General features: G+C 42.0%; 1 protein-coding gene across 1 annotated transcript in view; it reads right to left on the reverse strand.

The window, feature by feature from the left end:
* RGMA (repulsive guidance molecule BMP co-receptor a) overlaps nucleotides 1-17,880 on the reverse strand; it is a 36,252-nt gene extending 18,372 nt beyond the window's left edge. Inside the window, exon 1 of the mRNA XM_069984951.1 lies at nucleotides 17,756-17,880. Within this exon, the coding sequence (XP_069841052.1) occupies nucleotides 17,756-17,769 (14 nt within the window). The 5' untranslated portion in view covers nucleotides 17,770-17,880. The remainder of the gene's footprint in view (nucleotides 1-17,755) is intronic.
* Between the last annotated feature and the right edge of the window lie 946 nt (nucleotides 17,881-18,826).

Below are 18,826 nucleotides of genomic sequence, written 5' to 3' on the forward strand. Positions count from 1 at the left end.
AACGCCTGAACTGGTCATTCCAGTGCATTGCCGCACTTTTTGATTTGGCATTTCATCCCCTGTGTTTTTGTTATTATGAGTCATGTGATTCTTTTATCATGTGGCTTAAAGGGCATCTTCAGTGAATTTTTGTTCTCTTTTAAATCAACTGGTGTCAGAAAGTGCCAGAGATTTGTAATTTACTTCTAATAAAAAAATCTCAAGTCTTCCAGAAGTTAACAGCTGGTGTATGACATAGACATAGATATGCAGGACAAACAGCAGCTGATAAGTATTGGAAGACTTGAGATTTACTTGAAGTAAATTACAAATCTGACACTTTATGACACCAGTTGATTTAAAAGAAAAAAAAATGTCGCTGGAGTTGCCCTTTAAGGAGCAAAAAAATAAATAATTAAATGCCAAGCAACACATATGGCAAATATGGCATTTTTACAGGAAAACACAGGGTGAATCCGACTTTCCTGCTACCATGTGACAGAAGGGACCAGGCTATGTAGCCCTAGCCTTAGAGGGGTTGAAGAGGCTTATAAAAACTGGCTACTTTCTTCCAGAAACAGCACCTCTCCTGTCCTCAGTTTGGGGGTGGTTTTGCAGCTCACTTTCACTGAAGTGAATGGAGCCGAGTTGTAATACTGCACAAAACCTGGGGACAGGGGTGGCACTTTTTTTTTTATTTTTAATCCTGGATAACCCCTTTAAATAGCACATAAAACAACTTCAAACCTGTTCACCAAAACAGTTCAAAACAGGGATCTATACAAACACATTTACTTACACTGATCTCAAATGCAAAGAGGAATACATGGTAAGGGTGGGTTCACACTACGGAATCCGTGCGAATAAATTCCGGTGGATTCCGTCGCTAGTACCCGCTCACGGCCACGCCTTATCCATAGACACCATTCTATGCACGGCCGGATTCCACATTCTGCCGACAGTATTGACTTGTCAATTCTTTTGTCGGATAGCGGAATTGGCCCGTGCATGGAACGGTGTCTATGGAGTCGGCGGAAAGGCGCGCGGCCTTAAGTGGGTACTAGCGACGGAATCCACCGGAATTTATCTGCGCGGATCCTGTAGTGTGAACCCACCCTTAGGGCTCGTTCCCACTGAGCAAAAGCAGCTGAATTTCTGCGCTGAATCAGCGCTGAAATTTCAGCCGTTAAAATAGGTGCAGAGCTAATTTCCATTGTGTTGAATGGAAATTCTGCTCTGCAGTTCACACAGTGGAATTTCCGCACTGAACTAATCCGCTTTCCGCCAGAAGAATGAACATGTTCATTCTTCCGCTAGCGGAAGCCTATACAAATCAATGGGGCTCTGATTTTCTGTTTCAGCGCGGATTCAGCGCGGATTCAGCGCGGAATACAAGCGGAATACAAGCGGAAATTACTCGCTGAATCAGCGCGGAAATGGGGAAAAGGGGGGGGAGGAGGATTCTAGTATATGTTCTGGTATAGTCTAGTTTACTCACCAAATACTCGCTGAATTTCAGCGCTGAATGCATGCGGATTCAGCGCGGATTCCTCGAGTATTCCGCGCTGAATTTGTCAAGAGCTGATTACGAGCTGAACACTTTCCTAGCAGAATACGCAGGGATTCTGCTTGCATTCTGCTTATATTCTGCTCGGAATTCAGTGTCAGTTGATTTCAGGCGGAAATATTTCCTTGCGTAATCCGCTCCTTTTGCTCTGTGTGAACGTAGCCTAAAGGAGAAATTCAGCTCTGCTACATTTGGATTTCTTAAATCGGGAATGCCATGTTTGTTTTACCTCACATTGTGTCATGAGATAATCATTCGCCTTTTTCCATTTGCAGCAGTGTGTTACTGTTCTTAGCCAAGTGATGTCATGTGTCTGCGTTCTCCATTTATATCCTGGAGATCTCACACCTCTATATCGGGAGAGTAGGGGAAGACTAAACATTGTTTTCCTTTCACCAGAAATCTGAGGCGGATATGGCCCTGGATATGAATGATAGAGGAGCATAGTCTCCAAGCAGTACAGTGAAGGTGTCGGGGTAATACATGTGTAGGAAGCTAACCATTTGTGAAATCTACAGATAATAGAGATGAATAAAGGGGAACTCCGAGTTTACTTTTGCAGATTATCCTCATGCAATAATTATGTTTTGTGTAAGAGCAGATATTCATGGCAATTCTATATAATGTGTCTGGTATAAATTGTTCATAACTATAACTTTAGGTGACCATATATAGATAGATAGATAGATAGATAGAGAGAGAGAGATAAACATGTTACACAGATAAACAAAAATCTGTACAAAGTAAAGATTAAATGGGTACTCAGAAATCAACTGGTTTCAGAAAGTTATCAGTACTTATCAGCTGCTGTATGTCCTGCAGGAAGTGGTGTATTCTTTCCAAACTGGCACAGTGCTCTCTGCTGCCACCTCTGTCCGAGAAAGGAACTGTCCAAAGCAGGAGGGGTTTTCTATGGGGATTTGCTGCTGTTCGGGACAGTTCCTGTCATGGACAAATATGGCAGCAGAGAGCACTGTGTCAGACTGGAATGACTATACCACTTCTTGTAGGACATACAGCAGCTGATAAGTACTGGAAGGCTTTTTTTTTTTTTTTTTTTTTTTTTAATAGAAGTCATTTACAATTCTATTTAAATTTCTATCACCAGTTGTTTTGAAAACATTTTTCCCCTCTGGAGTACCCCTTTAATTTCATATCTACTCTTCAAGACCCTGATACAATGTAACCAAGAAACAACACAATAATCATCCTCGTCACGTCATATCCTGAACACACAGAGATAGACGTAGCGTATTTGCCATTTAGAATCTGTCAAACATACATATCACCATGTGCAAGTTTTAGGAGTGGGATGTTTCAGCTTGTGGTCTGGACAGAAAAACGACTTCAACTTGAAGCTTTCCTATTAACTCCATGCATCCTGGAGCACAGCCCATCCAACACGAGACACTTGTAACAACTTATTCACAGCAATGGAATACGGAATAAGTGAGATCATTATCAGGAGTGGCCAAATATTTGCCTGGCAGATCATTTGTCATCTTCCAACTACAACCACATGGTGATCAATTCTTATTGTATTGACAACGTTTACTGTTAAATAACATTTGTTGCATTGTTCTTTTTATATTTAGCACAGAGCAGTACATTTCTAGACTAGTCCCAGTCTATTTTTGTATCTTCCTGGTCTGTAAGCTACAAAAGTGGATCCATTCCCCCCTATTATGTTTGATGGAACAGTCTGAAGAGTTCTGCCAACCCTATGCCCTAGATGTACAGTTACAGACATCAATTGCCATTGATATAAACCCATACTCTATATTGTATACAATTTTTACATAGTTCTATTAAAATTTTAGTTGACTGCAATTTTTGTTTGGCTAATGAATATCTGTATGTATACTGTACAGAGGGAGTATTACCTGGCGTATATACATCAAAACATAGTGTGACCTGGACCTGTGCATATACCCTCATAAGTAATTGCCAATAAAGTGAAACTGGCTCAGTTGCCCCTAGCAACCAGTCAGATTCCACCTTTCATTTTACAAAGAGTCTGTGAGGAATGAAAGGTGGAATCTGATTGGTTGCTAGGGGCAACTGAGCCAGTTTTACTGTACACCATGTTTGATAAATCTCCCCCCATATGTGTAGCATTTCCCAGCATTAAAAGGGTACTTGAAAATTACTATTATTTATAAGTACTTATCAGTTGCTGTATGTCCTGCGGGAAGTGGTGTATTCTTTATAGTCTGACACAGTGCTCTCTGCTGCCACCTCTGTCCATGTCAGGAAGTGCCAGAGTAGGACAGGTTTTCTATGGGGATTTGCTACTGCTCTGGACGGTTCCTGACAAGGACAGAGGTGGCAGCAGAGAGCACTGTGTCAGACTGGATAGAACATACCACTTCCTGCAGGACATACATTATCTTATTTTTTTTTTTAAACCTGAGGTACCCCTTTAACATTGGCAAGATTAAACATCACCCCAAGTCCCACTCCCAAAATATGCTCATTTTGTCAGGGAAAGCCTTAGCCAACCGGGCATTTCTACAGGGGAGATGTAGTATTACATGGCAACCATTCAAATGAATGGTCACTCATGTAACACAAGGACTGATCAAGTCCACCAGAATGTGAACAGCTTGGCTCTCTTTTCTGCCTCATAGAGGGATATCCTGAGCAGGGAATGATCTTTTTTGGTTTCTACATGTCCTAATAGGGTATATAGAATAGGTCTGGCTTATAGAACAATCCCCCTTTCACAGACCCTGCTGAGAAACTGAACCACCCACAGAACCAGGATAACATAACTAGCTGGTCATTTATACAGAGATTTCAATCTATAGGTCATCTCCACAGGTCTATGAAGAAGCTGAAGTTGACATCTATAACTCCTGTCAAGTCACGGGACTGGTTCACTTCCATATAAGATAAACCTCAATAAAATTCTTCCATCTAGAACACAGTAGTCTAGTATTGCTGCTGCTTCGGCAACAGAAAAAAAAAGTTCTGGATCAGAAGGACAAATATCCACAGTCTGGGCGATTGGTAAGAATTCAGATAACTGGCAAAAGGCATGAGGAACAAGTATTAGGGAACAGGAGATCATTTGTCATAACCTGTGTATTAGGCTATGTTCCCACAATGTAAAAATAAGGGCGAACAATGGCCATAAGTAATGTTTATCATAATAACTGCCGTTGTTTTGCACTTATTTTTACATTGTGGGAACATAGCCTTAAAGCGACTCTGTACCCACAATATGACAACACCCCCCCACCTCCACCCCACAAACCACTTGTACCTTCGGATAGCAATCCAAGATCTGTCCTGGGGTCTGTTTGGCAGGTGATGCAGTTACTGTCCTAAAAAACAACTTTTAAACTTGCAGCCCCGTGCCTAACAGCCGGGGCTTAGAGTATCTGTGCCCTAACTTTGTACCCCACCCATCTGTCCCTCATCCCCACCCTCCTGTCTGAAGATTGCACAGGTGCCTTAACGATCCAGCCCATGTTCAGTATTCACACAGCTGAGGAATAGGAGAAAATCTGCCTGGAGCATTCCTAATGATGAGGAGGGCGGGGAGGAGGGACAGAGAGGGTGTGCCAGCCTAATGCATACACAATCTAAGCCCTGGCCGTTGGGCACAGGGCTGCAAGTTCAAAAGTTATTTTATTTAGGACAATAACTGCATCACCTGCCAAACGGACCCCAAAACAGGTACAAGCGGTTTGGGGGGGTGTCAGATTGTGAATACAGAGTCGCTTTAACATTACAAACAATGATCTTGAATCCCTTCATTCCTTGTATGCCAATCTAGACAGTAAAATAAAAGGAACGCCAAAGGACCCCATACACATTAGAAAAAAAAAAGGAAAAATTGTATATTATTGAAAGAGAGATAGATCTGGCAAGTTGCAATTCAACTGCAAGATGTTTTTGTTCTTGTAGAGATAAGCCTCTGCCAGAGAAATTTAGCTGAAGCTTACCCCCCTTGTTCCACTCAAAATGCAAAAACACTTGGCTGGTCCAAACATTCATGTGCTGAATGGGATAGAGAGAGGGTGGCCTAACAGCTATTAAATTGTTTAAGGGCTGTATTACATGGCCTGATCACTATAATAAACAAGTACCAATCTGCTAGAGCCTATTACATGGCTCTATTAGGCCGTGGGCTATATGTATATATCGTTACCGATGTCCATGCAGCCCTTCTCTTAAAAGTATAAAATAATAAAGTAATAATAATAAAATATAGTAAAATAATAAAGTCTTCTTGCTCTCCGCAAGAGCCGGTCTCTGAAGTGACAGACTGCTCAGCCAATCACTGGCCGCAACGGTTCAGTCCCAGTCAGCGATTGGCTGAGCAGGCGGTCACTTCAGAGACCGCCTATGAGTTTGCACTGTCTGCGGGAGCTTCGTTTAGATGAGCGACTTGCTCCTCTCTGTGCAAGATGTTTCATGCAGATTCGCTTAATCATAGTCATGGTTTACGCTATCCCATATACAGATTGCTTGCAATGGTACCTGATGCACCTGCAATCTACTCATCCTAAAAACATGACGTGTCGGTGGCGGGACATTTTGAGAAACACTTTAAATGGTAAAACTGCTAGAGAAATTCAAGGTAAAGAAGCAGGCTTGCTCACAATTAAGTATTATCTTTGTATCCATGTAAATTCTATCAACCCTATGGAAGAATGATCCCTGTGGGAATATTACATGTGTTGGACTGAGGGCATGCTCTACATTTTCAACCATTTGGTAATGAAAGTTGGTTGGGTTAGATGACTATCTGCATACACAGCATTTTTTTTTACTATTTTGCAGGTAGTTTTGCGATTGCCCTAACATCGGAGCAGAGGCGACGCTCCTATAGGGGAAGCTTCAGGATGATGGTGATTCTAGTAACTTCCTTTCTAAAATTCCATGATAAACATAGTTCCTGCGATCTTTCTATAGGGCCCCCTTGGAAATGAAAGGGTTAACAGGGAGAAGTGTCAAATCAAGGTAAGATGAATAATTTTTACCAGGCTTTTAGTATAAACATTTATAAATATGTTATACAGAGAGCTGATAAAAGCAAGTCCATGGTGAGGAAGGATAAGCACCATGTCATCCTCTTCCATTAACAAGTACACGAGTGATTAATCAGGCACAGGAGCTTTCACTCCGCTGCACTCGGAATGTCTTTTAGGACTAAATTCATGTATAATATTTGGCATGCCTGCTGGAAGAGGACTATGGGTAACGCCATGCATCAGGGAAGCCATTACTTGACTGTTGCTGTGTAGGAGGTATTCACATACATGTGAGGAGCACATACAGGTAGCAGATAGCAAGTCTTTACAGGTACAATGGACTGGGGTCAGGTTTGCATATATAGAGTGCCTAAGGTTGTGTGGTCAGATTGGAGACACTGGAAAAGGCTACTAGTCACATGACTAGACAGCGACCAAGCGTGTATGTTCAGAAGGAGGACAGGGCAGAAAGCCACTGCCAGATATCTCTGCTGGTGTCTTCTCTTCCAGAGAACAAAATAATGGAGCAGTTGATATTCAACAGGCCCAATCCATTTCTTCCCTGTCATCATCTGTCATGGGAGAGCTATGAGGCCCCCATATACATCAGAGTGCTGTGCGGTCCTGTCAAAACATCTAATCTGTATGACCAACCTTAGTGCCTTCACTTCTCTTAAACGTCCTAGAGAGTCCAAGATTGTGACCCTTTACTAATAGATCTAATCTAAAACTAATATTTGCGTTAAAGGGGTAGATCATGAATATATATATATATTCTGATGTACAATGGCTGGACCATTTGCAAATAAAGTACTTCTTGGCTCTTGTGTTACCCCAGTCAACCTGGTCCCTCACTTCTTTTGTGTTTTTGGCTGTTTTAATTCTGTAACTCTGTAATGTGTGTATGTAATGTTACCCCTGTATTGTGCAAGAATAGCACTGTTGGCGCTAGTCAAATAAATATTATAAATATTATTATATGGTTGAGAGTGATTGGCTAAGTCAGGTAGTTCCTACAGGAAGAGGCATCCTAGGAACCAGGAAGAGGCTGTGATGAGCGGAGATTGGAAGCCAGTGGAACATCAGCTCTGGGGGGATTGGGGTAAGTGAGTATTACTTCTTTAGTTTTTCACTACCCATATAAAGCACCATCACAGACCATAGTCTTCTATAAATCACAACCGGATCTCCAGAAACCGCAACATTCATATTAGTTAATAAGAATTCTCCCCAAACGCTAACAAGCCTAGGATAGTAGGATATTGATGTGCTCATTCACTCAGGTAGAGTGCAGAATTATTTTTACATTGTACACCCATATGAACAGGAACCTAAACTATTCTAAACATTATGTCATGCGTCGTCTGCCTTTCCTTGTCTCCTATTCTTCACGGCTATATCACTTCCCCCACTGAAGTCAATGTGTTAGAGGAAGGTGTAGGCAAGTCCTGCTCTGTATAAAACTAAACATATCTCCAACAAGACAAATTAGTGTGTACGCACATACCCCTTTAGTGCCTACGCTCAACCTCTTGTAAAAACATAAAGCGGAAAATAAGTGAGATGAGCCACCTGGAAGTTTGACAGGATCTCTCTTCTCATAAAATGTAGGTGAGGTTTATGAGGCTTGTAAAAACGCACTGAATTCTAGGTGCATTAGCAGGAAAAAAAAATGATCTTGATTTCTAGAGAATAAAGCAGGAGCTGCAGAGAACGGCTCCAAATGACTTTTGATTGCCTGCTTTTACAAGCCTCCATTTAGCTGCCCGATTTACAAATTACAAATTGTAAGACTTAAGCGCTCTAGATTAGAGCTCCCACACACTAATAAATATCATTTCTGTGGTTTATGGTACTGGTTTCTCTTATGCAACGCTATAGCCTCTCGTCTGAGGCCATTCCAATGCCCTGTGATCATAGGGATAGAAGAAGGTAAAATAAAAACGGACTGTATTATATAATAAGTTATACTAGGATCGAGCCACAACGAGATTTTACATCTGGGACTTAATCAGTGGTTGGACAGTCTTATTGTGGGAAGCCGATCCATACTTAATCTTGGTAATTCTGCAGAAACCACTTATGCTGAAACATGACTTATTAAGGGTTTCACAATTGGCAGCTGTAGGGATTAAAGGGTTACTCCAGCGAAAATATTTCTCTTTTAAATCAACTCGTTTAAGAGTGTTATATAGATTTGTAATTTATTTCTATTTAAGTTACCATACCTGCCAGCTACTGTATGCCCTGCAGGAAATGGTGTTTTCTTTTCAGCCTGTCACAGTGCTCTTTGCTGCCACCTCTGTCTGAGACAGGAACTGTCCAGAGCAGCAACAAGTTCCCATAGAAAACCTTTCCTGCTCTGGACAGTTCCTGTCTTGGACAAAGGTGGCAGCAGAGAGCACTGTGACAGACTGGATAGAAAACATTTACTGCAGGACAGACAGCAGCTGATCAGTACTGAAAATCTATATAACTTTCTGAAACCAGATGATTTAAAAGAAAAAGATTTTTGCTGGAGCACCATTTTAAATACCCCAGAGCTTTGCCCACAGTATCAAGCCTTAAAGTCACGTGCTACAATGGTGTTCTGATTTATTGGGGCCACTGATGAAAGGTTGGGCAACAAAACATTGGATGCTTCTAGAAGGTCAATGCAGTTATACAAATAGGAAGGGATCAACTTTGGGGCAAAATACTGTCTGCTTTTCAATGTCACATAAGCTATTCAACGTGTGACTATGTTGTACTACTAATCACTAGAGATGAGTGAACCTAGAGCATGCTCGAGTCCATCCGCACCCGAACTTTCGGCATTTGATTAGCGGTGGCTGCTGAAGTCGGATAAAGCCCTAAGGCTACGTGGAAAACATGGATATAGTCATTGGCTGTATCCATGTTTTCCAGACAACCTTAGAGTTTTATCCAAGTTCAGCAGCCAACACTAATCAAATGCCGAACGTTCGGGTTCGGATGGACTCAAACCTGAACCTGGCTCACTCAGCTCTACTTATCACCAACATAAAGGTGGCAGCAGCCTTGTGTGTCAAATTTGTAAAGTGCCACATGAAAAGGATTTTTTTTCCATCCAATTGGCCATTAGTTCCTATAATAAATTCTGATTGACTGAGATTCCTGGTATATACCTTGGGTTTCTATCACAGTTTGATCTTCATGTTGTTAAAGGGGTTGTCCAGCGAATATCTTTTTCTTTCAAATCAACTGGTGTCAGAAAGTTACACAGATTTGTAATTTACTTCTATTAAAAAAACTCAAGTCTTCCCATACTTATTAGCTGCTGTATGTCCTGCAAGAAGTGGTGTCTTATTTTTAGTCTGACACAGTGCTCTCTGCTGACATCTCTGGCCCGAGACAGGGACTGTCCAGAGAAGGAGAGGTTTTCTATGGGGATTTGCTTCTACTCTGGACAGTTCCTGTCTTGGCCAGAAATGTCAGCAGAGAGCACTGTGTCAGACTGAAAATAAAACATTTCCTGCAGGACATATAGCAGCTAATAAGTATGGGAAGGCTTGAGATTTTTTTAATAGAAGTAAATTACAAATCTAAATAACTTTCTGACACCAGTTTATTTGAAAGAAAAAGAATTTTGCTGGACAACCCCTTTAACTCTATAAAGTTATTTAGAGAGGACAGGTGCCTATGGTTAAGGCAAAACTCGCCAGCCACATGGCATCAGGGGACTGCGGTCCACAACTTCCAAAAGTTACAACTTTCTGATAAAAAGACCCCAAAAATCAATTATCGGCTCCGGATGACATATTTTTGGCTGCTTACCAGTGGTTAGCTACCTTTATGGGCTTGTCGGAATGTTAAAGGGCAAAGACAATGGGTGGGGAATCTTAAGGTATTTCTATAAACTTGCATTATCTATGGCTCCACTGACTGTCTTCAATGGACAGAGCGGTCCGATACATTGATAGAGTTGTCTGTTATCCTGAGCTGTCTCTGAGCCGCTAGCCAAGTCTGCTCAGCCCGGTTATATACACTGTATGTATAAAATAATTGCAGTCTACAATGGACTTAATAGCCCCATAAAAGCAAAGCAGGTAGAGGGTGTCACATATTGTATGACACTTCAGTTTCCTATGCAAGTTTGTTCTTCTCTGAAGAGCTTTCCAGAAACAGACTCATATAGTTTTATGGACCTGAATGTGTGTGATCTAGTTACAAGTCAGTGATACTGAAGATAAAGGTGGACTTTCAAACGTACAGAATGCGGCAATAATAGTTGTATCTAGTGACATCACTTTCCCATACTAAAAATAAGACGGGCACATCAATCACAGCGGCAAAATGGTGGAGAATGAGGGATCTGGAAAACATATCAACATAAACCTAACATGGCCACTTGTAGTACTCCATATTACAGCCACAGCACCTGCACCTAGGTTCTATGATGATATTAAAGATATTAAAGTCCGACAAAAATTTTTATTAAAGTAATGTATTGCCCCCCCAAAAGTTGTACAAATCACCAATATAAACTAATAATGGGAAATGCTTATAAAGTGATTTTTTCCCTGCACTTCCTACTGTATCAAGGCTTCACTTCCTGGATAAAATGGTGATGTCACGACCCGACTCCCAGAGCTGTGCAGGCTGTGGCTGCTGGAGAGTATGATGACAGAGGGATGCTTAGTGTCCCTCCAGTGCCCTGTGTCCCTCAGTGTCCCCCTGCCATCATCCTCTCCAGCAGCCACAGCCCGCACAGCTCTGCGAGTCGGGTCGTGACATCACCATGTTATCCAGGAAGTGAAGCCTTGATGCAGTAGTAAGTGCAGGGAAAAAAGCACTTTATAAGCATTTCCCGTAATAAGTGTATATTGGTGATTTGTATAACTTTTGGGGGGAAATACAATACTTTAATTAAAAAAATTTGCAAGACTTCTCCTTTAATCTAAGAATTAGAGTTCCAGAAACCCATTACCACCTGCAGATCTTGCATCTATATCTACTTCTATAGCACCACCACACAGCACAGCGTAGTACAAAGAGTCTAGCTAGTTGTCTCTGTCCCTTTCCAGCACACATAATAAACTGAATAACCCAAAACATATTTTTGGAAATGAAAAATAAAGTTGAAAGCCCAGGACAGAGAAGCGCAGCTACAATATATTACTTCACAGGTTTTTCAGGTTAAGAGACGTTTTGCTTCTTCCAGAAACGGCACCCCAGTGATTTTTCCATGATCCCAGAATGCTGTATAAATCTGCTGTACCTTGATTCACACTACAAGGTTTGGCAGAAGGCTGTGGTCAGTCAGTCTGCCAGAACTGCGGAGATCACACCCTTATATGTGCATGAAACCTATCTCAAGTCCTATCAACATGCAGGGGATGGAAGCAGGAGAAGAGCGGCTGCTCCTGGCTCACACCCAGTGTGGATGCTACGCTAGATGGAGCCCTTGTTGTGTGGCCCATAATTATAAGATGCTTCATATAAACTCATATAGCACAGGAATAGCACCACATTTAACCCCTTAACAATGGATCTTGGAATATGAATATGGAACCCTACTGATCTATACAAACTTACCAGGGCTTGACATATTGATCAAGCACTAACCTGCAAATAGTAATCAGGTATAGGTACAACTTACGATAAACTTTCAATCCCAGTTTTGTTTTCTAAGGTTACGTTCACACGTCCAGGATCTGCAGCAGATTTGAAGCTGCAGATATCATTGTTACTTAAAGGAGAAGTCCGGTAGATTATAAAACCCGGCAGGGGGGAAACTGATTACAAGCACTACTAAAGACCCTATTACAAGAAATGATTATTGGCCGTATTTGGCTGATTATTGGTCATTACAGTTGATAATCGCTTCATGTAACAAAGATTGTTGTCTTTTAACATCTTTCAAAAGACAACAATAGCAATGATCTGCGGCCGTAGCTCCGAGCAACAGTCCAAGTCTATCATCTGGGTCGTGACGTGTCAGCAGCGGAGATTCTGGAGCCTGCCGGGGGTCCCGTGGGAGTGGTAAATTAGTACTTGGAAACAATTTACTCCCAGCCAGCTGCAGGAGCTTGTAATCCGCCAGATTTCTCCTTAATGGTGCGTTCACACCTACAGGATCTGCAGCTGATTTTCTGCAGCAGATTTCATTTAAATAACTAAACACAGCATCAAATCTGCTGCAGATCCTGTAGGTGTGAACGCACCCTAAATGACTGAACACAGCATAAAATCAGCGGCTTCAAATCTGCTGCAGATCCTGCACATGTGAACGCACATGTGCGACAGTGCGAGGGACTAGACTACTATGCGGAATGATATAGTCATTGGCTGTCCAGGCATGATGGGAATTGTAGTGTTGCAGCAGCTGGAGGGCCGCAGGTTCCCCATCTCTGCTTTATGTGCAGGATTTGTATACATGTTTGGGCTGGAATGGCACTTGCAGTTGTCGATCCAGATGAGCTGCAATTTCTCAGCCAAAGCAGAAATATAAAAAGTACAAGTCCTTCCTTTATATTCCCCATTTCTTTTTAACCCACTTTAGTGCATGTGTGATTCCAGCCTCAGTAATCTGTCCTCCCATAGCATCTGCTCCTATATCTTAACTAGGGGTATTGAGAAGTACGCCAGTGCATGATGGTGTGAAAAAATCATTGCTTTTCAACAGACAAAGATAAGGCAGCAAAGCCGATGTAAAATGGCTCAGAGAACGCTGCCGGAAGCAATTCCTGACAGCTGTAATGTGATTACCGTTTTCTATTGAATTTGTGATGTTGGTTTGTTATTTTAATTGTGAAAAACTGCAAAATACACAATCCAGCCGGCTCGAAATATTGTCAGCAGCTTTCTCAGCCAGCTCTCCAAATGAGGTTACAGCAGAAACGCGTCAATAGCTATTAACTGCGACTGTACATTGGTCGCAAAAGGTCTCCAGATATGCCCAGACCTCGGCCTGGTTTGGAAACCCCTTTTCACACTTAGGCGCTCAACTTAGGAACTGTGGTAAAAGGTGAAGACACCTATGGTCCTGTAAAGCTGCAAGCAGTTTTAGTGAGGGGTACTCGGGTGAAAATAAAATCAGCCGGTGGCAGGAAGTTATATAAATTTAAATTCTATTTAAAAAATCTTAAGCTTTCCAGTACTCATCAGCTGCTGTATGTCCTGCATGAAGTGGTGTATTATCTCCAGTTTGACACAATGCTCTCTGCGGCCTCCTCTATCGATGTTAGGAACTGTCCAGAACAGGAGAGGTTTTCTATGGGGATTTTCTACTGCTCTGGACCATTCCCATCATGGACAGAGGTGGCAGCAGAGAGCACTGTGTCAGAGTGGAAAGAATACACCACTTCCTGCAGGACATATAGCAGCTGATAAGTACTGGGAGGCTTGAGATTTTTTAAACAGAAGTAATTTACAAATTTATATAACTTAATTTGGAAACAATTTTTTCCACCATTTTTTAGGACCTGTAACCAACCCCACAAAATGAGAGGTCATTAAATAGCTTATGGTGCCCTGATTACACATAAGTTTACAGGTTCTCCATACACCCTCCTGTCCCTGATATGGGGGTTTAGAGTTTGACACTTAATAGTCAGATGGGCGTGACCTTGGTTTTTATAATGGAAGTACATGTCAGGTGATGGGTGGGATTATACAATCAGGGTGGGTATTAGACATACATGACCCTCAATGTTAGAAACATTTACGCCTCCTGACTGTATAATAACCACCTGATAGTAACTCCTATTAATAAAATTACTTCATAAAATTCATAGTCAGATGGGTTACTGCCCATCTGTCTATAAAATGAGTTGTCACAATATTAACCCACATATGTCTGGAACAGAAGGGTGCATCAATGTGGCATCAGGGCACCCTTATGGTAATAACATCTCATTTGGGGGGTTAGTTCTTAGGGAAATATTAAAAAATATTTAATAGAAAAAAAAAAAAACTTTAAAATGTTTGAGGTCTCACTGTCATAGAATTCACAGAACCACGTCAAGATGATGATGTTGTGACGGGTACACCAAGGCAAGGTCTGATCCCTACGTTGTCTACTATAGAGGAGAATGATAGCATCATCCGCTTTGCAACATTGAGTTTTCCTGGGGGAGGGGGTTAAAACTGCTGATTCTCTTAAAGGGATTTTTATGACCGACATTGTCAGGTCCCCTCCTCTTGCAACTTGAAAGATAAATATATACATTAAGTGATCCATTTTACTAGAGTGTTAATCTTTAAAGTGCATCTGACACCTAAACACCGTGTAGGCTGTCATTTTGTGGGTTAATCAATAGTCATGCAAATACACCCTACCAGTCATGTAAGAAGCAATGACATTGCTGCAGGCTGTCAATGGCACCTTGGGTATTGATTCCCTGTGTCCTAAAGAGTATTGGTCCAGAAATTGGTGATGGTTTTGCAGCGTTTAGTGCTTGGTACTTGGGAAGGAATCACACGGGCAGCTTTTAAGTATAGTGTTTTTGTTTGTTTTTTTAATCTTTTATATTGCTTGATTCCTGCCTTAGTGTCACCTTCTGTGTTCCTTACATGACACAGACATGGCTATTCATTACAGCTATAGTGCCAGAAACCTACATGATGAACAAGTACCTTTTGCTTACACAGGGCTAGGGAACCCTGGCTCGCCAGCTGTTGCAAAACTACAACTCCCATCATGCCTGGACAGCCAAAGCTTTTAGCTTTGGCTGTCCAGGCATGATGGGAGTTGTAGTTTTGCATCAGTCGGAGAGCATAGTTTCCCTATCCTGGCTCTAACACAAGTGATAAAGATGAGCACTAACCTGAACATAGAGTTTATGCTACATACTGTACATGTAGTACACTGCGGATTATTACCAGTAGGTGGCGCTATTAACCCTAATCCTCTTTTTTTTCTTCTTCTTCTTCATAAAGTGAAATATATAAACTATGATTTAGGGCTATCATACACTTAGAGTACATAGTTGCTCCGGATTGTTGATGTTGTGAAGCCGGTATATTAATAGGCTTGCAGGATCTAAGTCATGAAATGACACTGCCTGCTGCTGTGCAATTCCAAGGGAGAAGAAAAAGTGACTGGGAATTGTGAAAAATCTCTCTACTATTCTGTAATCTCAGACCTCTGGTGTAAAACAATGGGAAATGATGGAAATAGGAGGAATCTTCCCATGGTGCGATCATTAGGATGTAATTAAATGAGACGTATGGAGGATAAAGTTGAAGATGGATTGAGGTGGCGGCTGTTCATCCGTTTCATTCTGCTCTATGTTTATAGGGATACATATGTGCGCCCACCATTAGCCTGACAGATTAATGATAAAGCTGTTTAATACCGCAAATCAATCATTATTTTATTCCATTGCATGTGAGGGGCTCAGCTGAAATCACTTGGTATAATATACATGGCATGAGATAGCTCCCAATAAGCTGTGAGACCAATCCATCATTACACAGACACTACAATGCTCACGCCTTTAGCCTAACCTTACTATACTAGAGACATCCATGTATATATATATATATATATATATATATATATATATATATATATATATATATATAATTCTTAGAACAAAAAATATCTGATGCCATTGGGTCCAACAAAAATCTCAGGCGGGGGTCTTATTATAAGGATAGTGGGCAGTCCCATCCTAAATGTTACAACTCTTGTAAAGGAACAGCAATGACAATTATATGCCGCCTGAACATAGAGATACCTGTGCCAAAGTAACAGTACCGTATCATAATGAATTACTGTAATTGTTTCGGCAAACTGGCCATGAAATTCTCATAAAGAGCAATTTGGAGGAAACACTACTTTGTTGCTAGAATTTCTCTACATGAATAAAGGTGTCACTCGAAAGATGCTGCTAAGTATGGGGCATCTACTAAGGAATGATGGGGATCCATGCTCAGCTTTATAGGGTAGGAAGCCATAGAGAATGGGGATACACAGAAACAAGGAGGTCTATACAGCACATAGATAGGATACAGAGTGCAATAGCCAAGATCATTTCAGTAAGATATACACAGGAAAGCTGTGAAAAACGGCATGTCCAGCTGAGACACCGCTTCTGGCTACTTTATATTGTAGAATAGTGCGTCCATGACCAATAGTAGCTGTTTATATAGGTGAAAGTAAACCAACAAGTGCATAGGTACATCCATCTCACAAGACACAGAGAGAGAGAGATAGACAAGGGATAGATAGATAGGAGATAGATAGATAGATAGAATGCTGCACTCCACATTTTATGCAATAAGGTGCAATGTATTGTATACATGGACCACGGGTAGATAACAAAACCCTAATTTAGGTCTAAAACTATGCGGTTACTGCTGAAAAAAAAAACAGATTTTTTTATTATTATTATCATTTCCGAGTGATGTGGAGATTTCTGTGGATTAGCTGGAATCCATAATTACTACATGTTATTCACAACCCATAGTATCCGGACACCTGACAAGTCCTAGACATATGCATGTACTGTGGGCTGCTGTCACAGATGTAACTAAGTCCATGTCATGTAATATCACAGTGGGTTCCTGTGACTTTGTACACCTAGTTCAGGCTGGGAGATGTTCTTGTAGTACTGTCCTATCTGTCCCTATAGTCAGGTGCTTGCTATACACTGCAGGTGCTTGCTATACACTGCAGCTACCTGGGAATCCACAAGCATTTCTCCTGCCTTGTTAGAGACAAGTACCAGATCCAGCAGTACAAGATATACATATATATATGGGGGATGATATAAGTGGGCATATCTGTATATATATATATATATATATATATATATATATATATATATATAAAGCTGAACTTTCTTCACCAGAATAGCCAGCTGCCAGCTATACAGAGGGCAGGAGGTAGTGTCTGGTACTAACACCGGGCAGACTGACAGCAGAGCTATAGACAAGTCAGGTTTAATAGCAGATCCCAATGAATCCCTATTGTGGACATGATAAGCAATGGGTGTAATATTGCTCTATGGCCAGGTCCATGATGTGTCCTCACCTCTGATGGATCGTGCCCCGGTCACACACACATGATCCTGACCACATCCATCACCAAAGTAAAGGTCACCATATTATATTACCAATACCCCCTCCTCTGCCATGCCCATCCATGTCTGCACTACACCCGCTGTGATAGGGGAAGTTCTCAGCAAAGTTGCTCATGACATTGAGAAGCTGCAGCGGAGCCTGAGCTGAATGGAGATCCCGATGAGCCACTCACCTTGTCGGCTTCATGAGCCTGCCCAAGCCGTGGGGTCACCCTCCCATAGGATAGATCCAGCGCTCATATGGGGGGCACCGCGCGTCTCCCCCACATGCTGCAGCAGCCCCGACACACACACTGTCTGCCCGACACACACACTGAGCCGCTGCCTCCCTGCCGGCCGCCCCTCCCCCGGCTCCTCCCCCTCCCCTAGCACTGGCTGACATCACTGCACACACACTGCCCGACACATGGATGCAGCCGGCACACTGCACTATAACAGGTGCAGCAGTCTCCTGCCACAGGGCTATGTAAGATGAAGCAGAGCTGAGTGTGTGATGTGCAGCTGGACTGGGTATACAGGGGGCTGCAGAGCTGAGTGTGTGATGTGCAGATGGACTGGGTATACAGGGGGCTGCAGAGCTGAGTGTGTGATGTGCAGCTGGACTGGGTATACAGGGGGCTGCAGAGCTGAGTGTGTGATATGCAGATGGACTGGGTATACAGTGGGCTGCAGAGCTGAGTGTGTGATGTGCAGCTGGACTGGGTATACAGGGGGCTGCAGAGCTAAGTGTGTGATATGCAGCTGGACTGGGTATACAGGGGGCTGCAGAGCTGAGTGTGTGATATGCAGCTGGACTGGGTATACAGGGGGCTGCAGAGCTGAGTGTGTGATGTGCAGCTGGACTGGGTATACAGGGGGCTGCAGAGCTAAGTGTGTGATATGCAGCTGGACTGGGTATACAGGGGGCAGCAGAGCTATTCAATGTTATATATGTCCCCCAAGTCAGTACAATTATTACAATATGTAACTTGCATAACTTTTATTTTATTTGATGGCTTTTAAAAAATTAAAAAAACAATAATATATGTTCCGTAAAATCGCTCTATTACCAGGCTTATAACGCTTTTATCCTTTGGTCTATGGGGCCACGTGAGGTGTAATTTTTTGCGCCATAATATGTTCTTTCTATCGGTACCTTGTTTGCATATATGCGACTTTTTGATTGCTTTTTATCATAATTTTTCTAAATTTGATGCGACCAAAAATGCACAGTTATGCACTTTAGAATTTTTTTTTCCGCTTAC

Source organism: Dendropsophus ebraccatus, chromosome 1 (assembly GCF_027789765.1).
Source record: "Dendropsophus ebraccatus isolate aDenEbr1 chromosome 1, aDenEbr1.pat, whole genome shotgun sequence".
NCBI lineage: Eukaryota > Metazoa > Chordata > Amphibia > Anura > Hylidae > Dendropsophus > Dendropsophus ebraccatus.